This window comes from Cryptomeria japonica, chromosome 7 (genome assembly GCF_030272615.1).
Source record: "Cryptomeria japonica chromosome 7, Sugi_1.0, whole genome shotgun sequence".
NCBI lineage: Eukaryota > Viridiplantae > Streptophyta > Pinopsida > Cupressales > Cupressaceae > Cryptomeria > Cryptomeria japonica.
In genome coordinates this window covers 86,218,810-86,244,572 of record NC_081411.1, presented here as the reverse complement: position 1 = coordinate 86,244,572, position 25,763 = coordinate 86,218,810, and the positions used below count along the sequence as shown (strand labels likewise).

Below are 25,763 nucleotides of genomic sequence, written 5' to 3'. Positions count from 1 at the left end.
TTTCACGAATATTTTATCTTCGAAAGAAACAATACAATTAGAGCTAAAAGAAATCTAGGACAAGATTCAAAAGGAAGGGTATATTGCTGATTATTTGCTATAAGAAAATAAAATTCTTGATAACTATCATGATTTTATCATGAAGGAATAAGAATTCTAGAAACAAGGATCTAGATCCTAGTGGATGTCTTCTAGGGACAAAAATACCATTTTTTTCATTTGATTATCCTCAACCATAGGGCTTCCAATCATATTTCTCATGTAAGGAAAAGTGGTATCAAAGTGTATAAGGATGATGATATAAGAAGGGAGGCAGTCCATTTTTTGGAGATCTCCTAACTATTGAGAATGGGTCAAATATTTCTTGTCAATGTCAGTTAATTAAGGCTATCCCCAACATCATGAAGGAGAATAATAGTAAAATGTTGATTGCTATACCTTCATTAGAAGAAGTGAGGAAAGATATTTTAATTTTTATGGTAACAAATCACCTAGCCTTGATGGTCTCCTTATGTTCTGTCTTCAAATATTCTAGGAAATCATCACTGGGGATGTTGGGAACATGGTAAAGGAATTCTTAGGTTCAATAAAAAATCTCAAGAAACTTAACTCTACCTTCATTGTGCTTATTCTTAAATTTTCTAGAGTTGATTCATTTGATGCTTTTTACCCAATCAATCTTTGCAATTCCTTTTATAAAATCATCTCTAAAGTCATTACTTCTAGGTTGTTATTTGTTTTACCTTCTCTGATTTGGGCTCGGCAGAATGGCTCTATTCCTAGTAGGCAGATTCTTGACTCTATTGTTACTATTCATGAGAACATTCATTATTTGGAGGTCTCTAAAAATCAAGGTTTTTGGTTGAAACTTGTGATGAATACTAAGAGGGGGGGTGAATTAGTATGCCAAAAAATACTATAAGAAAACTCTTAAACAGTTTAGCAAATAACCAGTGCAGCAGATTCACTAATAAACTAGTTAAGATAGATGCAAACCAAATAGCAAACAAAGCATTCACCCAAAAAATCACAATCACCATAACACAAGATATTTGACGTGGAAACCCAAATGGGAAAAACCATGGTGAGCATAAACTCACAAGTAACTATCTGTAGAATAGTAACTAGACCAGTTAAGGTCACACCGGTTAAGGTCAAACCGGTTAAGGTCAAACTGGTTAAGGTCATATAATGTTCTTCACTAGAATAGATCCTATTGGGAATCTAGATCTCTGTTAGGAGATAAGTCCTGTTAAAGACTACCTGTTAGAGGATTTAAGATCCATAGTTGTGAACCACCTTGTTAGAGGATTTATAAAGGCTTTGCTGAGCCTACCCGGTAAAGGGCTTTAGACTTGTCAAAGATGTGAGTAATCAACAAGTGAATGATCTAGATAATAGTATAGTATGCTTAATTATATCCTTGACAACTCCTTGTTAATGCATTTCAATATTACTTCAGTCTTCTATATCTACACACTCTATCTTGCACATAATAACCTTCCCTTTTTTGTGTCACATACAAAACCTAGACATGATGTCCTTATAAAGGAATCTGATTTCATGTTTGTCCAATAAGATTAGACTACAAGTTCCTAGGTATAGTGCATCTAGACACATTTGGTAACATGACACAAAAACACCGCCAAAGTGTCGGTGGATGATAACTCATCATAGATATATATCAATTAACACAATATACTGATTATCGGTTGTCAAAAATGAAGACTAGAAGATCATAGTGTTCTAATAAAAAAATTGACTATCACTCGAGCCTTTCGTTCCACTTGAGATGCTTGATCGCTTGGGGTCTTCATACCGGTTGGGGTCTTCAGTCAATCCGTGACCAGTAAACCATCTTCTACAAAATACTGATAGTCTAAAGACTACACATTCAATGACATACAATACAGGTTGGAACAACTACCAATTGAGCATAACTCATACATAAAGTAAGCATGTGTGCATCAATGACAATCAAAACATCATCAAAATATCAACAATCGCCCCCTTTGGCATTCATGGCAACACTTAGGAAAATTTTGACATCTAAGTGCTTTACAAAAAAAATTATGCCATAATCAAAATTACTCCCCTTAAGCATATATACTCCTCCCTTTGCAAAAATTATAAGTAAGTGCATAAAATTGTAACATTCACTGAAATTTTAATGTACACTACTCCCCCTTTGCCAACAATGACAAAGTAATGCAAAGTATCCCATTTATAAAATAAAACAGAGTAGATGTTCATGACAATAAGGAATGAAATTTCTCAAAAATAGATTTAAAGTTCTGCACAAAAGTCTTCATGTCCAATGTCCATGACTCAAGTAGTGAGGTAGAAATATCACTTTCAGTCTTTATCTGGAATGCCAGTTCTTCCATTGTATCAATGGTATTAATCTCTTGAGTTACCGTGATAGCTTCCAAGTTGAGAAAACATCTCTGAAGAACTTGCAGTTTTGGAAGTAGGAGCAGTTGAAGCTCTTGCAGATCTTGAGTTCAGTTGCTGATTTCTAAGTTCATCTTGGAAGTCTAATGCTGAAAATGATGAAAAATTTGTCCATAGACAGTGAATAAATCATAGGGCATCTTGAAGTTGCAGATGTATTCCTATAACTCCAATTTTTGTTGAGCTTTCTGTTTGAGCACATCTTCACAAAACAGATGGGGTTGGCAGATTTTACTCAAAAGTAATTTTCTATCACCCATAACAACACTAATATCATCCTTCTTTTTTAGTAGTTGTGTCCAGAGTTCATTCATTTGCTTGACTAAGGCAATATTGAGTGTCTTTTCATGGTTCTTTCTTGCAGTTGCTTGAGCAACATCCTCCAACCATTGTACTTGGTCCTCCACTACGGTACAAAGAATTTTGAGCTTGGATAGAGAGGAGTCGGTATTGGGGAGGTTAGTACCAGGAATTACACTGGTAAGGGTGTCAACAAAAAATTGTCTGACATCCTGTTCTTTCTTCTTCCGCAATTCTTCCAGTCTCACCTGTGCAAGTTTAATGCTTCGTAGTAGCTCAGACTCATCTGCTGATTGAGTCAAACATTGAAGAGTTAGATCAATAGGATTGGTGGAATCAACCTGCTTGGTTTGATCACCGGTTGCCTTAGGATTCTGCCCTCCTTCTTTGGCCTTGATCTCCGCTTGTTTTCTCTTCTCTACTTCTTTCTCCTCTTCCACTCTTTTCTTTTCTTCTTCTTTCTTCTTCTCTGACTCTTTCTTTTTCTCCTCTTCTTGTTCCCTCTCCACTTCTTTCTTCTTCTTATCCTCTTCCTACTTTTTCTTCTCTTCCTCCTTCTTCCTTTCTTCTTTCTTCCTCTTTTCTTCTTCTTTTCTCTTATCTTCTTCTTTCCTCCTCTCTTCTTGTTTCCTCTTTGCTTCTTCTTGCCTTGCTTTTTCTTCTTGTTCTTTCTTCGCTTTCTCTTTGTCTTGTTTCTCTTTCTCAACTTTTTCTTTGTCTGGAGTGATATCCTCATTATCTAATGCATCAATATCAATAGGGTCATTTTGTTCTATCACTCTTTCACCTTGACTATCAAATACCTCATTCAGTTTGACTGAGGATAGGTCAGCTTCTTGATCAGCCTGCCTAGTGGCTTCAGATGCTTGGTGCATTTCAACGACAACTTTAACCTGTATATGTGTATCTTTTTCTAATTCAAAGGTTTTACCTTCTACTAACCTGAGTCACCTTATTCAAATAAAGAAAATGCCTTTCTACTTATCAATAATTTCAAATAACTCAGAATTTGAACCATCAAGAAAGTACTGTGCAAATTTTTTCTACTTGATCTCTTGTTCTCTTTCAATGGCAATGTGCCATTTATTATCCAAAGAATCATACAAAGAATTTGGAGTAATAGATTTAATCTTAGAAGGTGATTGATCATTAATACATAAATATTTAATGACCTCCTATTCTACATCCTATTTCTCACTATCATTAAAGTCGTCAAAATATTCCTTTAAGTCATCAAGTACTTTCCTCCTAATAATCTTTATTGTCCTCTGATAATGTGTCATTGGTTTATAAGAAGTAATATCTATATTTACCGATGCAGAAGTTGTTGGTACATTACCAGTAGACTTTAGGTTTTTGCTTGATTTCCTTGGCTTTTTTATTTCAATCTCTGGTTTAGTGTCTTTTGACTCCAGTGAGTGAGTCCTGGATTTTTGTTTCCTCTCATATACTTTTGCTGGAATAATCTCAGGTTTCTTTTATGGCTGGTGACCGCTTGGTCACTTTTGGACTAGCAGATGTAACTGTGCTCATACCGATGGCACTGCTTTGCTCTTTTTCTGCTTCGGTTCCTCAATCAGTGTGACCCTCTCAAAGTAGGTACCATTTCCTTTTCTTCTTTGCATCTAGTGGTGAGGCAAGTAGGGTAGAGGGATACCCAATCAATATTTCATTCACCACTTCATACCCCATAGGGTCAACTACTTCCTTTCTAGGTTCCACTACTTCCATTATGCAGTGATCTTTCCTTATTGTGAAGCAGATGTCATCTTCATACTTCTTCACTAAATCACCAAATATCCTCATTCTCTGGTTCATCTTTAGTTTGAATTCATCAAAATACTTATTTAGAACCTTAGGATATGCAGTTCTTGCTGTCTGTAGACTCTCCTTAATCTTTCTAGAAACCGGTAGGTTAGTAGACCATTGAACATCACTGACTCCAAGGAAATAACCTTGAAAATAGAAGAATAGACAAACCAGAAGTTGGCCAAACTTGAACCTCAGTGATTTGTCCTATTTGATGGACTTCAGATTCTCTAACAATTGCTTTCGTAAACAGGTACATAGGTCATATTCAGCATCTTCCTTAATCATCCTATATGCAACATTTACCATAGCAGTAGGGACATAATTCATTATGCTGGCATAAAATATCCTGTAACCAATCACCATGCAAGCATATTTCACCAGATCATCATTAATGTTGTTGACGGTCATTGCCCATTGGTCACTCATAGAACTAATGAGCTTTGTCATTTTAGTTTTGGTGACCTTCCATAGAACTGGTACTTCTCCAACATTGCAGAATCTAGTGATGGCATGAATCGCTTCAGGTGTGATGTCATCGATCTGCTCAAGGTACATCTTGTCACCATGCACCTTGCTAAGGATAATGTGAATATGTTCTTCTGAGAATTCTTCCAGAGAGTATACCGCATTGTGCAGTTTCATCTTCTCAAGGATTCTATACTCTGCTTTAATCTTCTTGTCATCTCCACAGAACAAACTTAGTTGGGAGTGAATTACTAGGGATCCTAGGTCTTCCAACTTATAGTCTATATACCCTAAAATATCTCCCTTGACAATAACTCTGGCGAGAATTTGAGATAGGGCATTGTATCTCATTTTCTTTTGAAGAAACTCAGGTGTATCTATGGGTTCACTAGAACTAGAGTGCGATGCAAAAGCCATAACCAAATGATAAGAATGAATTTCAAAAATACCTTCACAATCTGAAATTTAATTTTTGCCAATATCACGCACAATACACCACTTCAGTTGCTAGTTCACCGCTTAATGTTCTTCACTGATTACTTGAAAATGATTGCAATATTTTGCACAAGATTTATTCAAATGCTAAATAAATCGCTCTAGTTGCTCTGCTCTCAAAAATTCTTCTTCTGAAAAACAAATAAGTAAAAATGATGACGAAAATCCCTTTTAAATAAACTCTCACCTACCATAATAAATGCATTACCACTAGGGTACAAACCCTAATTTTGCCTTTTATCACTTCAGATCTTCTGTCGATTGACATGTAACATATACTGATAAAGGTCTTTACTGATATAAACTGGGGGTTCAAAATATTTCACCAATATGTTCCCCCTAAGCTTTTGTAAATCTTAGTTTGCCGGTTCAGAGACTTCCACACTAGGTGCAGAAATTGGTTCATCCTATGACTCTTCTTTTGATTTGTTTTTCCAAGTTTTATTTATTTCTGCTTGAACAGTTTCAACATCAATCTTCCCTTCTGGAGTGATTGGTATATCACCTAATAGGTTCTTTCTCAGTCTGCAAGTCCTAGTAGTGTGTCCCAATTTGTTGCAATGATAGCATACCATTCCAGGTGTTTTCCATGGTCCGTCATTCATACTTCCATTCTTCCTTCTGCATGTTGCTGCAGTGTGACCGCTACCATGACAAATCAACCAAGTTTCTCTCCAACTAGTTGTTGTTTGATAACTGACTGACCGATGGTCATAGGTATTGTACCGGTTGGGATTCCGGTTCACATAAAGTTTTGGGATAACTCCTTGAGTCCTTGGAGGATATCTACCAGTGTTGTGCAAAACCGACCTACATTTGAATGATCTATGCCCAAACTTGTTGCATGCATAACAATTTCCATTGAATCTATTAGATCTAGGCACACTGTTTTGAAAATAAGGAAAATTGTTGTAGGCCTTGCTTCTACACACATTGGTAGTATGTCCCTCTTTGAGACAATTAAAGAAAACAGGTTTAAATTTTCGCTTACCTTTACCCTTGGATTTCAGTTGCTTCTTTGATTCTTCATATTTTGTTCCAAAGGTCTCACCTTCCTCATACCCAGAGAAACCAAGTCCAGTGGTATCCTTTGTTGGCTTTGCTGATTCTAGCTTTTGCTCTAGCTTAGCAGTACTCTGATTGAATTTGGCAAGTATCTCCTTTGACTCAGTAAGTTCATTGGAAATAGCAACATTGGATTTCATCAACGTTGCATTCTCAGAAAGAGCCATGTTTAGTTCAACTTGCATTTCTTCTTTTTCCACTTTATTCTCCTAGAGATGAGTGGTAAGGGTACTAATTTCTTGCTTCAGCTTGGAGATCTCATGATCTTTTTCTTTTACCAAATCATTAGCTTTCCTTCTGTTCTCAAGCTCTTGACTCATTCTGATAGTTAGTCCTTCAAACTCCCTTCTCAAGTTGGCTTGAGATTCATTCAGTTTTTCCACTTCTTCAACTAGGGCATCCAAGTTTGCTTCATCAGAAGAGCTATTTTCAATAAGTTCCATCAGTTTCTTAGCATGCTCTCTTCTCTTGGCCAAAGAGGCTTTATACTTGACTTTGAGTTCATCATAGGCTCTCTTAGTCTGAGTGAGATGATGAGTAAGTTCCCTCACACTGTATTCCCCCATATCTCCTTCTAAATGGTTAGACTTATAGAAAGGTTGGATTTGATACCAATTGATGAATACTAAGAGGAGGGGGTGAATTAGTATGCCAAAAAATATTGTAAGGAAACTCTTAAACAATTTAGTAGATAATTGGTGCAGCAGATTCACTAATAAACCGGTTAAGATAAATGCAAACCAAATAGCTAGCACAACATTCACCCAAAAAAGCACAATCACCATAACACAAGATATTTGATGTGGAAACCCAAATGGGAAAAACCACGATGAGCAGAAACTCACAAGTAACTATCAGTAGAATAGTAACCAGACCGGTTAAGGTCATACAATGTTCTTCACCAGAATAGGTCCTATTAGGAATCTAAATCTTTGTTAGGAGATAAGTCCTATTAAAGACTACCCATTAGAGGATTTAAGATCCATAGTTGTGAACCACCTTTTTAGAGGATTTTTAAAGCCTTTGTTGAGTCTACCCAGTTAAGGGCTTTAGACTTGTCAAAGATGTGAGTAATAAACAAGTGAATGAACTAGATAATAGCATAGTATTCTTAATTAGATCCTTGACAACTCCTTGTTAATTCATTTTAGCATTACTTCAGTCTTCTATATCTGCACACTCTATGTCTTCACATAGACCTAACCTTCTCTTCAATGATTACACATAATAACCTTCCCTTTTCTGTGTCACATACAAAACCTAGACATGATGTCCTTATAAAGGAATCTGATTTCATGTCGATCCAATAAGATTAGACTACAAGTTCCTAGGTATAGTGCATCTAGACACATTTGGTAACAAGACACAAAAACACTGCCAAAGTGTCGGTGGATGATAACTCATCACACATTACAATAATACCAGTTGGTAACTCATCACAGATATATATCAGTTAATACAATATACTGATTACCAGTTGTCAAAAATGAAGACTGGAAGATCATAGTGTTATAATAAAAAATTGACTACCACTCAGGTCCTTCGTTCCACTTGAGATCCTTGTACCGCTTGGGGTCTTCATACTGCTTGGGGTCTTAAGTCAATCTGTCACCGGTATACAATCTTCTACAAAATATCGATAGTCTAAAAACTACATATTTAATGACATACAATACTGATTGGAACAACTATTAGTTGAGCATAACTCATACATCAAGTAAGTGTGTGTCCATCAATGATAGTCAAAACATCATCAAAATACCAACAACTTGATCCTTTAAAAACTTATGATAAAGTGGGTTGGGGTTTCTTGATGAAAGTTTTGAAGGCTTTTGGTTTCAAGGACAAACTTCTTGAACTTGTTTGGTAGCTCATCTCAGTGGCTAGTACAATTGTCATTGTGAATGGCTCTCCCTCTCATTTCTTCAAGGTGTATATAGGCCTCAGATAGGGTGATCCCATATCATCTATTAATTTCACAATCACGGTGAACACTTTGGGAAGTTTTATCATAAAATGGTAATTGTTGGACACCTTGAAGGTGTAAAACCTTCATCTGCTAACCTGGTGTATTCCCATTAGCAATTTGTGGATAATACAATATTTTTTGGAAATTTGATGATAAGAGAGGTGAGAAATATTAAGAGGGATCTTGTTCTATATGAAGAGGCTTTAGGAAAGAAAGTGAATCAAGATAAAATTTATCTTTTTCTTCAATACTCCAAAAGTCAAATAGAGAAAAAATGTGCATATCTTGGGCTATGTTGTGGGAACCCTCCCTTCAATTTATCTTTTCATTCATCTTTGTGAAAAACCCCTTGACTCCTTTTGATTTTCCATTGTTGATAGGTTCAATAGAAATATGGTGAGGTGGAAAGGATCCCCTCTTAGTCAAGCTGGGAAAGTTCAACTATTAAAGTCCTTCCTTCAAAATTTGCTAGTGTATGCTTTAAGCTTGTTTAGGATTCCTTCAAAATATGTTAGTAGCATGAGACCTGGTTTGTAAACTAAAGAAACCCAGTGGTATCAGGTTAAGGAATATTTAAGAACTTTCAACAAGGCTCTTCTACCAAAGCATTTTTAGAGAATTGTTTCAAAACAAGGGAATGGAATTCTATTTGGCAAAGAAAATAGTTACACAGTGTTAATTATTTTAAGGATTTTTTAAAATCTCAAGACCTCCCTTATGGATCTACATTTTGGAATAATGTCATTAAGGCCAAGGATATTGTTTCTAATGGAGCTTGTTGGAAACTTCACTCGAGGAGATGGTTTAAATTTAGGGAGGATAGCTAGTTAGGCCATGAGCCTTTATGCAATAACATTAACTTTAGGAAATCTATGGATGATTGTATAAATTGATTTGGTCAATTTATTTTTTATTATTGGAAGGATGGTTAGTGGGTTAACCTTACTCAGATTAGTTACAATCTATTGCCTATTAAATTATCCTTAAATTCAATCATTGTGGATCAATAGAGCTAAGAGGATAAAATGGTTTGGAAAGCATCATCTATGAGGGATTTCTCATTGGATTGCATTGTCTATGAGGGATTTCTCAGTGGCCTCGGCAATTTATTTTCCATCTCAGACTAATTCACCTCCTCCTTATGGGATAAAGCTTGGGTGAATAATCTTATACCTAAAGTTAATATCTTCATTTGGACTCTTCTTCAAAATAAACTCTTAACAATTGAAAATTTATGCAAGAGGGATTTTTATTTACCAAAGAGGTGTTATCTTTGTCATGCTGATACCGAGACTTCTTCTCACCTCTTCCTCCACTATGTTTGTATTGGTGAGGTTTGGTGTTGTATCTTGTAGCCTTGGAATCTTTGTTGGGTTTTCTGCAATTCCATTTTGGAATTTTAATCTCAATGGAAAGCACCCTCTTCTAATCAGGCTTTGAAGTTGCTTTGGTCTTACAACTTTCCTCATTTGGCATTGGGGATATGGAAGGAATGTAACAATAGAGTCTTTAGAGAGGTTGTCATTCCTGTAGATATAGGGTTTGAAAAAAAATTCAGATCCATTAGGGAGAGCTTTAATAACCTTAATGTCAACTCTTTGATAAGGGAGAAGCAAATATGTTAGGATTATGAGTACAAGGCGACTATGTCTTGACATATTAAAATGGATATTACAGATGCTTTAATACCTATCAAGAATCCTAGGGATGGCATTTTTTGAACTCTTCCTCCATCTAGTTGGGTCAAAGTTAATTTTGATGGGACGACCAAGGACTAAAGCCATAAGGGCCTATTAGGGGTTAAGATTGGCTCACCTCCTCAATTGTAAAGAGTCTAGATTGAAGGAGACTCTAATAATATAATTCAATGTTTGTGAGGGGATTATAAACTATCTTGGACTATAGATATTTGGGTTATAAAATCAATTGAAATTATAAGGTTCTTTGATAATGTTTATATTTCTCATGCATACTAGGAGGCCAACAAAGTTGTTGTCTTTAATACTAAAAAAGGGGTCCAAGACAAATAATACATAACAAGGTGTGACTAGCCAAATGATGACATCACTTCTTTGATGATGTATGATCATATTCATGGAAGGGGGACAAATATCCATATCAGAAAATGATTAAAATGTCAATAAGGCCTTTATTGTCATTATTATTAGGAGCATGATCCGTGTTATGGGATTTTATTAATATTCTTGGCTTTATTTTTTCCATAATTTTTGGGTGTATTGGATGCTTCTTAGGTTAATCATTCTTCTTAGGATTCCTTAACCAATCACTGTCAGTTGTAACACAATTTGGAATAAGGGTGGAGACTAAAGGCATCTTGAGATGGTGGAGCTTACGAACAATGCCACCATTTGGAGGGTGTTGGAGAAGGGAGGGTTATTCCCATTCATCGAGAAGCTTCACAGTTGGGACCCCAAAATCACATGAAGATCTTTGGAAAAGGATGGAAGGAGGGGAAAATTTCCCTATTTGGTAGTAATGTCACTAGCAATGACAACCTTGGCTGAAGTAACTAGTCTTTCCATAAATGGATTGAAATTCTTTAGAGAGAAAAAGTATTCTGAGTTAAAAAGTTTCCTAAAATGAACAAAGACAGGGAGAACGTGGTTAGGGCCTCCAAGAGTAGCTATGAAACATGTCAAATTAAGTCCATGTTGAGGGATGTTTTGAAGGTTATTATGCAATATGTTACCTTATACAAGTGGTTTACCAGGGCCTTTGGTAGTCATTTCATCCTCCTAAACCACTTCAGGTGCTAGGTTAAAATATCTCTCTCATTCTATTTATTTTCCTCCCTAAATACAAACATAAGCGATCATAGGAAAATCGCTAATAAGAACCATGTCCTCCATGAGCAGCTTCTTTTCTTAATATATGAACATTTTAAGGTTATGCCCTATCCATCCAATGTTTCCTCTATTTTGATTCTGGATGAGGAAGAGTTGGGAGCCAATTATTCTAAGGAGGAGTGGAATACTAAAATGGAGGATTCTAATTTTGAACCTAAGCAGATATATAGAAAAACTAGAGCCCATATAAAAGACTTGATTGGTGAAAGAGGGAAGACAAAGGGTTAATTTTTTTTTCTTTTCTCCACCTCTGGCTCTAGGAAGAAAAATTTGAAAGGAAAGAAAATCATTGCTTCCCCTACTATAGACAAAGGAAATTCTTTGGTGAAGGGTAGCTCTCCCCATGTGTCTCAGAGAGGGGCAACCTTGGTTTCCCTACTTCAAATGACTCTTACTCTTCCTATGCTAATACTGACAAGGAAGGTAGTCCTAAGTTCCCATTGGATATCAATGTTGACTCTCACTATTTCAAGTTTGATTGACAGTTCTTTGATGACATCCATGCTATTGCTCGAAATGCCACTATTAAAGAAATTAAAATAAAGTAAAGGGAAATGAATAGTAAATAAGAGCTTGTGGTGGCTAAAGGCACAAACAAGAGCAATAGGTAGGAAATTAAAGATAAGGACCTTTGGACTGAACATGATAAGAAGTCAGTTGTGGATTGTCTTCATAAAATATTGGATGTTAAAGAAAAACTAAAAACAGACTATGAAAGAAAAATTAAAGAGTATAAAGGATAGCCTTCAGTCCATTATTAGTCTAAGCCACAGGGTCATTCAAAATACAACTAAAAGCATGAACACAATGGTTGGAAACCTAGAGAATGTGTATCAGGACAAGCTAAATGTTGATCTAGATATGAACAAATAGAAAGGCCAAGATGAGGCGACTAGACCTAGTAAGAGAACAAGGAACCTCAAAAGAAAGGCAAGAAGTTTCCTCAAGTCATACTGGAGCTGAAGAAGTTCGTGCTCAACATGAACTAGCTTGAGGATGATGCTGCTAAAAATTTGAAGAATCTTGCTTAGGTTCCCCTACTCTGTTCTAGTTTTTAGTTGATTTTTTTTGGTTAGTTTTTGGCTATCTTTTTTGTTGTTAGTTATTTTGTTATATTAACGAATGGGCAACTTTATGATTGCGGACTCTTCTATTTTATGTAATTTTTGCTAAGAATAAATGTTAAAGGGTTTCGAGTTCCTTTAAACCCTATTTTTCTTGTAATAAAAATCAATTATTATACACTTTTGCAAAATTTTCTAAACTTATAGGGTCATGTTCTCCTTATTTAGAACCCTAGTTGGATCAATTCAGCAACTTTAAAATGTGTATTTAGGATAATAAGAATGCATCATTGTATCAGTGATTATATATGAGGACTAATATAATATTTTAACAATGATATGGTACTCTAAGTTTGCTAAAAATGAATATTCTTCAATAACTTAGGTTTTCGTTGAACTTTACCAAATGATTAAATAAATAATTTTATAGATAATATCATACCACACAAGTAACACATCCATGTGTTAGGGCAACTCATAATGACTAGTGAAACATTTGATAAGCTGTATATTTAAATTTTGAATTTAAAATTTTTGATGTTCACATTCATGAATGAATTAATGAGCAACCATGTAGGAATACATACCCATGGATGTAATATAGTAAAACAAAATGAAGATCTAGGTATCTTGATCAAATATATAGGGATATAAGAAAATAGAAATGGGATATGTTAGTGTCACGACCCACATCCATGCAAAAAAAATCCATTTTAAAGTACCTATTGCATTCAAGGAATTCTAATTAAATTATATATAATTTTTACCATCATATTTTGTTCCAACTTTGATGTACATGAAAAATAGTTGAAATATATAGATCGATGAAAAGGGCATATGTTTATGTACAATTTTTACCATTATATTTTTTACCAAATTTAAAAACAAGTAGTCAACATTATATTGAATTACACAAAACTATTGAAGCTAATGTTTGCATAGTTTTATCTAAAAAAATAATATCAATATGTTCATCCATGTATAATGGATATTAGAGCTACCTAAATCCATCACATAATCTCGCACAATATTATACTGTACATTATTGAACCAATATGCAATGTGTGAGGCTAATATTTTATTAAAACAAAACCTCAATCTCCAATTACAATCAATTATGATCATTGAGCATATATGGTGTCAATTAGTTGAAGTGAGAATTTCATATTAGTACACCCATGTGTTTTGATGCATCTAGTATCAAATTAATCAAGAATGTGTATAATGCAAAGATGTATTCTTGAGTACTTGATGGAGCTATTATTGAAGTTAAACTAATTAACTCATAAGATGGTGATTGGGTATAATACTGCATGGTGCATCTATAAGTGATGAGTACAACTAACATGTATTAAGGTTCCTAGATGAATTGAAGTACTTTCATATTTTTGTGTGAAACTATATTACTGAAAATTAATATACACAATAGATGTTAACACTACGTATATGCATAAAGGAATATTAGCAATGTGATGGTATAATATTTATCTAATGTGTAATATGTGATATTATGATTAGTTTCAAATAAGACTTGGTTATAGTGTTTAATGGTGATATGCAATCTATGAGACCCCTAGAAACATATACTTTAGAATTTATACTAAAATCTCTAAAGACATAATATACCATCTTCCAAATAAATAATAGGAAATGTAGAATGAATAGTTTAATATATAATGTACAAGAAAGTAGTATATTATGCACCAATCAATATGGTCCTATAATCATTGATGTATGAAGAAATGCATAGAAAGATCAATCTTAGTTAAATGTGAAAATATGTTAATATTTAAACCCAAGGTGATCCTAATCTTGAACCTCCTTGGGCTAAATAACCTCATAAGTGTCCTCAAATAACTAAAAAATAATATATTTTTCCTACACAACACATTTAGGTAATCTTTAACAAAATGATTTTCAAGTCATATTGTACGAATAAAGAACACAAATAATTAAAAATTTAAAATATGTATTGTTAAATATTTAGAATTTGTAAGCAACTCCATAGAATATGATCACTATAAGAGCGATTGAGATGAAAATTTGTTATCAAAATGACTAAAATAAGAATTTAACTTTGTAGTATGAGATAGTTTATATAGTAAGAGTATAATGAAATGACTGCGACTTTTGCATCCATCCCTAGGAATAGATAAAGGTAAACTAGATATATTTGAAGTACAATAGGTGTTGCATTTATAAACAAAATTATTGATTTCTTTATATCTAACATAGTATATGTTTTGATTAATTAAAAGAAGGATTGGACCGATCCATTACATAACGACTAAAAAGTGCCACCCAGGGTGCATGAGGAATGCACACCTAGCTAAAGACAAAAAACCACCAAAAATAGCAAGGAACCACTAAGCAACTAGACCAAGACTAGAGACAGATCTAGCAACTAGAAACAAACAACTAGCCAACCAACCACTAAAGATGCAAAGGGACAACTTACTAGGTGGAGGCATTACCATCTTGCTAATCTTTATACAAACCTAAAACTCTATATCGGAAATGAATTTTCTTATCAGTTTCCTTAACCTAGGTTGGAGTACCACAATATAGAGTATCTTTTACCATAGAGATAGGGGGATCCATTGTAGCAGAGGAAGACAAAAAATGTCTCTTTTTCTTCACTTTCATATGATAAATTTCCTCTTAAATAGCTTACAAGGAAGCCAAATTCTTCATGGCCATCTTTTGGCTCAGCTTAGACATATCCTCAATTTTTCTCTTCAAGATCTCAAAGAATTTCCTCAACTCCTTCACAACCTTACTCTCACCCCTCTGAGATACCTTTTCGATAAGGTCATTCAACATACCCTCAACTTTGTCCCATTTCTCTAATTTCCTGGCCATATTACTAGCGGCTTCCAAGACCCATTTGTCCTTTACCTCCATAACCCATTTATCTAACCTCACTCCTACCTCATCCAAAGCCTTAATTTTGTTAATATTTTTGATAGCCACATTGAACTAAGAGAAGATCCATTTAATGCCCAAGTCTTGTCACTCTATACTTTCCTCTAGCTTCAATGCCTTAGAGACCAAAGTAGGAAGGCCATGATCAAGATTAGGAATCTCCTCAGAAGCTGCAAGTGACCAATCCAATTCTTCATGGCCATCTTTTGGCTCAGCTTGGACATATCCTCAATTTTTCTCTTCAAGATCTCAAAGCATTTCTTCAAATCCTTCACAACCTTACTCTCACTCCTCTGAGACACCTTTTCGCTAAGGTCATTTAGCATACAGTCAACTTTGTCCCATTTCTCTAATTTCCTAGCCATATTACTAGCGGCTTCCCAGACCCATTCGTCCTTTACCTCCATAATCCATTCATCTAACCTCACTCAGACTATCTTAGCCAAAGCCTTAAGTTTGCTAATATTTTTGATAGCCACATTGAACTAAGAGAAGAGCCATTTAATGCCCAAGTCTTGTCACTCTATACTTCCCTCTAGCTTCAACACCTTAGAGCCCAAAGTAGGAAGCCCAGGATCAAGATTAGGAATCTCCTAGTCATTGGCAGATGGAGGAATCTCCTCAGAAGTTGCAAGTGACCAATCCAATTCCGAGTCTCAGGAGGAACCAAAATCCTCATACTTTTCCACTTCTTTCAAATCTAGCACCTCCACATCCTTAGAAGGTGGATTAGGAGATATTTTATATTTTTCTTCTTTGATGGTATATTTTAATATAGGGAGAAACTTTTACAATAGAATATGTTTAGGCAACCAAATATTGTACTTAAATTCTAGATGCTCTTACAATAGTCCTTACATATTTTTCTCTTAATGGTGGCTTTACCGAGGTCACCTAATTATTTTGATACTTATTCTTCTCCTCTCCTAAAATAATAATTTGAATTTGTAGTATAAGTTATATAGTAAGAGTGTAATGATTGTGACTTTTGTGTCCAACCCTAGGAATAGATAAAGATGAACTAGATATATTGCAAATACAATAGGTGTTTCATTAATAGAAAAAAATATATATGGCTTTACATCTAACATGGTATATGTTTCTATAGGGAGAAACTTGTAAAATAAAATAAAATTTAAATATAAAAATATAAATTGGTAATGAAAGTTTGTACTTACATTCTTGATTCTCCTACAATAGTCCTTACATTTTTTTCACTTAAGGGTACCTTTACTAAGTTCACCTATTTATTTTGATTCTTATTCTTTACCTCTCCTAAAGTTCCTTGGATTTTTTACATGAAACAACAAAATTTAAGGGGACTATTTGTTGCTACTATTTTTTGTCTAAATATACTGTACAATGATAACCTTAGATCCATTCCCTTCTTTAGGTGGGATTTACTACTCCCATCCATCTTTCCAAAGTCCTCCACTTTAGCTTAGTCAAATATTTATGATCTTTGATTACATGCAAATTTCACATGCCATTCTCCTCTCTAATTTTTTTAATTTTTAAGATAGTTCATTTTCAAGAATGTTATAATTACTACATATTGTGTGATAGAGACTAATAATTGCCTTCATATAATATTTCACAAGTCTTTAATAGAATGTTTGTTCATTGAATAAGAATTTAAGAATGATTTGAGTAATTTATATAGATATATATTTTTTTGACTATATTCTGACTACTTATTTTCCATTCATAATCATCTACATATTATTCTACATATATCCAATCTCACTGTAAACTATAACGATTGAAATCACAACACACATGTCATTTTTTATCATATGTATCCAATTGGTAGTTTACATGCATATAAAATTTGACCAAAAAAATCTAATGTTGAAAATCACTTAATCAATTTGATTAGGCTTTCTTTAAATCAAAAGATCATTTAAAAGTGGCATTTTCTTACATGAGTTTAGATCATGATACTACTATATCTTAAGCTCATTTTATCATATCTCTATATATCTAACATTGATCAATATAATCCCATTCACTTGGCCATATTAGGTTTATTTGTAAAGATGCAAGACATGTTATTCTCTCATTACAGATCTATAAATTAAGCTCCTATAATTTAAAATTTATGTTAAAATGGTTAAACTTTTTGTTAACCATTGTGAGCTACAACAACATATTATTTTATTTTTTATTAAAGGGTCAAGTAGGTTTTCAAGGGACCCTAAAGTTACAATAGCACATTTTTTTTGTTGATTTATGTGTACTTTTATTCTATTTAAAGTCATTTATTCATTTTTTATTTAAAAAAATAAAAAGGATAACCTAGAAATTTGTAGAGAGTATTGATTTTGAGAATTTAGAAGATTATTATACAATATTTTAAAAGCATTATACTAGAGCATCCATCTATCATTCTTGCTTGTTGTTCTTGATACTTGTTTAAATACTATTGAATTGGTCCAACTAGGAGTCTACCTAGGGAGAACATGAATCTCTCAATTATAGTTTTTATTTTTTGCTAGTCCAATTATATGATTACATGATCAATACCTCACCTTAGTTAAGTTTCATAAGAATACATCCAAACCAAAATAAAGAATAGTCAATTTTTAGATTTTAAGATAATCTTCATATCACGTAAAAAATGTCTAGCATTTAAGAATCAATTTTTGGTACCATCTACAATATTTTTGTATTGTCAGATTTTGAGTGAAGACTAAGTGTGAATAGGATATAGATGGCAATTATTTAGGTAACAAACCTTATTTGCACTAACAACCTTATTACATGTAAAATAGGAGGAAAAACTAAATGCATAAATGAGTCCAAACAATAATATATTTTAGGTGCCCATGTACAAAGTATCTCTCAAAAATAGAATAAAGGAGAAAATTAATTAGGAAAAAAACACTCTCCAAATGGGAGAAAATATAAAAAACATGTAGAAATGATGGAAGAAGGACTTGGGATGATCTCCCAAGGATTATATACATCATGACTATGCAACTAATATCTCGCGATAGCAAAGAAAGATAAATTTTAGTGTTTGAATATTTTCATGTTTCTAAGGTAAGCTTGAATAGGTTGATTTCCTCAACCACTCATACTTTCTCTAAGTGAGATGCCTAACCTTAGACAATAGTTATTATTCTAGTAAGTAGTGCTCACCCCTCTTTGCACTATAAATTAAATCATCTTATTCTAATTTATCATGGAGATTAATGGAATATTATTTTAACCTATAGATGTGTCAATATCTTGCAAAAATACATTATTTTGTTAGCTTATAAAAGTCATGTGGTTTCTAGAATCCTATCACCCAACCAACACCATCATATAGACCTTATGAATGTGACATTATTGTAATATTTCATACTTAAGAAATCATTACTCTACCAAGACAACATAAAAAAATGAAACTTATCTAGAAGGTATGATATGGGAAGAATATTCTACAATAACCCCCTTAAGTGTAGCTCAGTGAATATAAAGAGATTTATGACGCGAGACCATCCATAGTTCATGGCAATCTTGCATCAACCAAAAACCATTTTATTTTCAGTTTGTTCTTGTTTTGCAGTTTCAACATCTTTTTTTGTGTTTCTTGGCATTTGCTCACTGGATCTTGCAAAGATGTATTTTTATTATGGACATGTTCATCTTCCCTATCCTATGTCCATAGGACATTTGGATCTTCTTTCGACAAGTTATCGCTTCTAGAATCTGAGGAAGTTTTCTAGCTTGGAACACTGGAACCACTTGGACCTAATTCCAATTTGGTGGATCTTGCAGATCATTTTCGTAGTTTGCAGAGGTTCAATTCATTATTTCCAATGTTCCTTGGTGTGTGGCTGAATTTCCCTAGGGTCCACACTTCATACTATGGATTTTCTGAAAGGGTCTCCTTGGCGGAGGCTGACCTTATTGTTTTACATATTTCATCTTGTTCATCGATATTTGTTTCATCTTGGGCTAATGCGGATCATTCTTGATCATATAAATCAATGTAACAATGCATGTAGGAATCAATCATTAGAACATATAATAATAATCATAAGGTTAGGAGGTCCGGAGTTGGCTCACATTCTTGCTTGAGCTCGAATGTTGCATAACACGCATGTTTTCTACTCAGGCCTGTGAGCCGAATCTGTGAGCCCACATGTTGCTGACAATTTGTAACTAATTTTCATGATATAATATAGTTTGTTTCTGTTGTGCAACTCTTCTTGCATGGTTCGAACTACTCAGTGAGGACCGTTCCTCCGTGACTGCACCAAGTGGTATCAAAGTGAGTTTTCATTTTCAAGATTGTCGAGTCATACTCAATTTTGTTGTAGGATGGCGGAGTGAGGATCCAACCTACCACTGCAAAGGACTGGCGTAAAGATGGCTTGGAGAAATGCTAGAGGTGTTGGAGCACATGGAAATGATGATGAACTCTCGAATGATTTTTTAAATTCATATTAGAAACTATTCCAAAATTTCATATTCAATATTTTAAAAAAATCAGAAATAATTATAATCATTTAAAAATATTCTAACTTAATTTATATTTTTATAATAAATATTTTTAAAATGATATATTAATCTTATAATTTAAAATGTAACATGTCAATCTATATCATCTATAATTTTTAAAGTTTGTAATATAGAATCTAAAATTGAAACACTATCATTTAAACCATCAAATTTCAGACCTGGTGGGACATCACCAAATCTTGTCACCTTCTTCGGTGGAGGCCGTACACGTGAACACAACAATTATTGATTGACGGAAGGTTAAGACAAATATAAACGTGTTCTCCTATGACATATATTAAAAGTATATTCCTATATACACGTGTCTTCCACAGACGTATATGAAATGTATATGCCCTTTCTCTATCGAAGGAAAGAACTCTGTCGCTTCCTATTTACACGTGTCCTTTAAAGAGATATATAAAATGTATATACCTATTCTCTGTCAAACGGAGAACTCTGTGTAGGCCCGCTCTTTTCGGCCTCCGCCCACTAAATCAAGAGCTGGTCAACTTAAAAAGTACAAGACTTGCATTATAAACTCAAAATTTTAATGACAATCTAATTTTAAGGAGGAACTGCTGCTAAATATTAGGAAATAATTAATGGAGGACTCAAACATAAAAATCAACTGATTACTAGATTACGAAACATTCTTAGTCGAAAACAATTATACTAATACATATTTAATTTTTTCTTCGTATCAAATCACAAAATTAAACGCATCGTTATCAGCAAATTTATTAACAGCTCTACTTGCGCGTGGAAATTTTTGACCACACTTTATGTGTTTTCAGGCTTTATAAAAGGATTGCCTATCTTATGCTGAACAGCCAAACACATAAACGGTAGCCAAAGTTTCCACCCAATCGCCATTGCAAAACTCAGCGTAACTCTTTTTTTATTCACATCTCTGTTTTTTGTTTATTGATTTGTTCTAATATTCTATAGGGGTATGCTTTTTATATGAATTTTCTTAATGACTTTTGTTTTAAATTAGTGTATTCACTTCTCTTTGTTCAGATAGAAGAATGTCTGCCACCGTGTACCCTCCCAGTATGTGGACTGATGAAGCAATTCATTCATTTACAGACGATCAGGTACAGTGATCATTTTTATTCATTATCTTAAAATACTCTGAATATATGCGAAGTCAATTTAACTGTTTTCGATTCGTTAATTTGCTTGAAAATCAGAAAAGCAGAACATTATGTGATTGTGGGAAAGGGGAAGAAGTGTTTTTAAAAGTATGCTAATTTATTGAGTGATTGGGAAAAGTAGGAAGTGTTTTTCAGAGTGTGTAATGTTGTTTAATTGAATGATTCAGAAAAGTAGAAAGCGTTTTTGTGGTGTATCAGAGTATTTTATTTTATTTATGTTCAGCTGCATAACTTTCAGTGAAATTCATGAACCCATGTTTCATAGACAATGCTTGGTAAATATTTTTTATGAAATTATATGTTCTTATGAATTGTGTTTATTATTTCAGCCCCTTGAAGACCACAAACAAATGGAGGCATTGATAGAAGAGATCAAAATCATGTTTCAGGCTATGGAGAATGGGAAAATAAGCCCATCTGCATATGACACTGCATGGATAGCCAGAATACCATCCATTGACAACCCTTACCAACCTCAATTTCCACAAACACTGAAGTGGATTGTCTTGAATCAATTAACAGATGGATCTTGGGGAGGAGATTCATGTTATTTACCACATGATAGGCTTCTTGTTACTCTTTCATGTGTCATTGCACTTAGAATATGGAAGGTGGAGGGAACTAAAGTGCAGAAGGGTGAGATATATCATAGGTTTCCCAAATCTATTTTTATAAGAATATTAGATTATGTCTGTCTAATCACCAATTTCTTAGACAGTATATAGGTAGTCTGTTAATCTTTTACCTCCTTTGATTGAAACGACATTTTAGGAGAAAAATCTTACACATGCAGGTTAATTTTCTTAGGATTGCATGAAAAATAATCAGTTTCACTAGTTTTACAAGTTTTTTCTTTTCTTGTTTAGATTTTGGAATATTGGGGGCATCGGAAGGGGAAGATATGATACCATTGCAAATGTCAATGATACAGCTATGGGCTTTAGAATCCTCAGACTGCATGGCTATGATGTATCATCAGGTAAAGTGGTACCTTTTTGTTTATTACAGGTCAATTTGATGTATCAAACATTTCTTACAACCTTCGTTGAAACAGTTTTGGATTTAACGTCTATATTGTTTAAAACTTGTATTTCCAACTTTTCAAGTTTACATACAGAACTGCTGAACTTGAACGGGCTTAACTTCTGTTTGATTATATACAAATTAACATTCAGTGGTTGATCATATTTTTTGCAGAAATTCTGACAATTTTTGAAAATGAGAAAGGCGAGTTCTTCAGTTTTGCTGACAAAACACATAGAGAAGTTGAAGGCATGTTAAGTCTCTACAAATGCTCCCTTATAGCTTTTCCTGGAGAAATGATAATGAAAGAAGCAAAAACCTTCACAGAAGCTTACCTTCGAAATCTTCGTGATACAAAGCATTCTAATGCTGTAAGTTTTATGGTAAAAACTGGTCAACAGTTTAGTGGGCAGAGTCTGGTAAAAACATGTCTTGATTGATAAGCCCTTCTTGAGTGTATAATGTTTATTTCAATAAACTTTCAAGTAAATCAAGTTTATTTTGTAGGTGGACTACGAATTGAAATATGGATTCCATCGAAGTTTACCTAGACTAAAGGCAAGGTCTTATATAGAAGGCGTCTGGCTTGCAGATAATTCTTGGTTACCGAATACCCTTTATAAGTAAGAGTCTATTCCTCAACTTTTATCTGCTAATTATGTGAAGTCCTCTATCCAAATAAATAGAAGGCGATTAATCATAACATATATGAATTTTCCACTGACATTTGAGTTTATACGAGCACAAGAAAGAGGTGACAATTCTAGCCGAGTGGACCTGAATTTTTCATACATTTTAGAATGATTAGAAAACTGTTCATGTCCAATTTACACCTACAGAGCATTACCTTTGTAATATATATTCTACTGATTTGCATATTGTTTTGTTATTGGTGTTCTTATGGGAAACAATTTATTTTCATAAACAGGTTGCCTTATATGAACAACTGCAAGTATCTTGAGCTCGCTAAATTGGACTTCAACGCAGTGCAATCCATTCACCAAAAAGAGCTACAACAAGTCCATAAGTAATGTTTTGTTAATTTTGATAAAAGCATTGATTTAATATAAATAGTTAAATAATTTAAATTGTAATTTTATGTTAATAAGATCAATTTTTGTACAGCTGGTGGATAGATTCTGGCTTTAGGAAGTTGAAATTCACAAGGGAGAGGCATATAGAGATATATTTCGTTGTTGCAGCTGGCATGTTTGAACCTGAATATGGTGACTATAGAATTGCGTTTACAAAAGTTGGTTGTCTTCTTGTTGTTTTGGATGACCTATATGATAAATATAGCTCTTCTGATGAGATTATGTTATTCAACGAAGCATTTAACAGGTAAATTTGGAAAACTGGTTTTGTGATATTCATATAGGATATATAAATTATGGAGCAAAATAATCAGCTAGTTTTAATTATCACATTTTCTGTATTGTCTAATTATTTGTTCTTAAAATTAAATGTCACTAATTTATATAATATTTAAGTTGAGTAATTTAGGAGTTCAAATGACAAAATTTAAAATTTAAAATTTAGATTGTCTAATCAAATTAACTTTATTGTACTTACAAAAAGAATTATAGTCGACTTCTGAATGAGTTATCATTAATATGCTTTCTTTTTCTTGTAGGTGGGATTTAAATATATTAGATCACATGCCAGAGCATATAAAAATATGTTTCTTTGGATTATACAATACAGTTAGTGAGTTAGCAGAGAGAGCATATAAAGTGCAAGGATGCGATGTGCTTGAATACTTCAAGAGAATGGTATGTATGCTATAAAAATTGAAAGTAATAATATAAATTTAATCAAACAGCAAATTTCTAAAGTGACAATCATATGATCAGTGGAAGGTTCAACTTGAAGCCTTCACCAAAGAAGCAGAGTGGTCTAAACATAAGTACGTGCCTGGATGGGATGAGTACATAAATGTGTCCAAAGTTTCTGGAGGGTTTGGTATAACTATTATCACTTCTATCCACTTAATGGGGGAAGTTATTACCAATAATATCTTGTTCCAAATTGATGAGAGATCAAAAGCTCTCGATCTTGTGTGCCTAACCACAAGGCTAGTCAATGATACCAAAACATTCAAGGTAAGTGCAATAATATACTACGCCATATAGGTAAATATTATTATCTTTATATTCAATGAAGTATTTAAAAATGTTATTACCATGGATAAAGCATGTCTAAATCTAGTATTGACAAATTCTATTTCAATGAATGCTAATATAAGGCTGAAAGAGAATGTGGGGAGTTGGCTTCTACAATAGAATGCTATATGAAGGACAATCCTAATACGTCTGAAGACACAGCTTTAGAAAATGTTTATGGTATCATGGAAGATGGACTTACTGAATTGAATAAGGAATTGTTCAATTGTACTCAACTGCCAAGTTGCTTTCAAAATTTACTTCTCAATTCAGCAAGACTGTCTCAGCTTCTTTACATGCAAACAGATGCCTTTAATAGCTCTATCCAAGATAAGAAGTATATGGTGGATAAATGTCTTTTCCAAAGGATCAAATGAAATTAACTATGTTGGAGAAAACTACACATCCAACATCAACATGTGTAAATATGTTATAAATAATTTGAGGTGTTAAATAAGTACTCCTAATAGAAGTCTTTGATGTTCTAGAATAGATATTTAGATATCAATCATAAGAAGTGGACTATCATATTTATCTATGATTATAAAAGTTTTTTATACTTGACTAAAGCTACATAATGTAATATATTTCAATAAAAATATATTAAATTTTTATTTGTGTGATATTTCTTATTTTTTCTATCATATATATTGCATTGTAATTATCATTTAAATTTAATAAACTATATGAATATTATTTAATCAACATTAAATCATGTGTATATTATTCTCTATATTACTAAAGAAGACAAGAAAAATGTTATTAAAGAAAATGATTAAAAAAAATGCAATAAACATCAAACCAATATACTTCAAAATGTTTTTGATCTCCATGATTGAGCTAAATTGGCAAACTCACAATAATGGTTCCTACTTTTTTGCCAACTTTGACACTAACATGAATATTTTTAAAATAATCATCACTTTTCGACACCTAACTTTTAAACCATTAAGAATTTGAAGATGATGTAATTTAGTGATTTGTAACATCTTGTTTGCAAGTTCTAAATATATTTTTTTCAAATTTTTTCAAGAAAATTGATTTTATTTTTCCATCTCCCTCTAAAAGTAGTTTTTTACAAAAAAAATCATTTTTACAGAGTGGCGTGCCTTCCAAAATGCATAGCTTTATTTTTAAATAAATGATAGAAATTTAATTCTTTCAAATTTCAGTTTGTAACATCAATATCGAGGGAATGGAGTTGGTTTGATAGTGGTATTTTGATTATTTTTCATTTTATTCACTTTTGGAGTCTGATTAATTATAGTTTAGACATAGGTCTATGTTTGAACACATAACTTGTTCTATATATATTGAAATTCAATTTTTTTTGTTAGAAAGAAGACATCGATATGTAGGACATCGATATGTTTCACAATTTTTTTGAATTAGTTTACTATTTATCCCAATGCGTTGAATAGAGAAGTTCGTGTTCATTAATAAACCAATATTTCATAAAATTTCAAAAATAAGATCATAATAAACTCACAATGTAATAAAATTATAGT

The 25,763-nt window shown here is 33.2% G+C and overlaps 2 protein-coding genes across 2 annotated transcripts; both read left to right on the top strand.

Annotated features, from left to right (window-relative positions):
• The first annotated feature begins 20,745 nt into the window (after nucleotides 1–20,745).
• On the top strand, nucleotides 20,746–21,868 carry LOC131041492 (bifunctional cis-abienol synthase, chloroplastic-like). Its single transcript, XM_059208251.1, has 4 exons — nucleotides 20,746–20,799; nucleotides 20,934–21,010; nucleotides 21,400–21,706; nucleotides 21,864–21,868. Exons 2-4 carry the CDS (start codon nucleotides 20,942–20,944, stop codon nucleotides 21,866–21,868), a joined length of 381 nt encoding a protein of 126 aa, XP_059064234.1. The 5' UTR covers nucleotides 20,746–20,799; nucleotides 20,934–20,941.
• A 71-nt stretch (nucleotides 21,869–21,939) lies between these two features.
• On the top strand, nucleotides 21,940–24,714 carry LOC131041491 (bifunctional levopimaradiene synthase, chloroplastic-like). The gene is made up of 8 exons (XM_057974608.2): nucleotides 21,940–22,049; nucleotides 22,268–22,464; nucleotides 22,601–22,716; nucleotides 23,022–23,120; nucleotides 23,219–23,434; nucleotides 23,727–23,865; nucleotides 23,947–24,195; nucleotides 24,339–24,714. The coding sequence occupies exons 1-8, from the start codon at nucleotides 22,004–22,006 to the stop codon at nucleotides 24,630–24,632; spliced, it is 1,356 nt and encodes a 451-aa protein (XP_057830591.2). The 5' UTR covers nucleotides 21,940–22,003; the 3' UTR covers nucleotides 24,633–24,714.
• The last annotated feature ends 1,049 nt before the right edge of the window (nucleotides 24,715–25,763 follow it).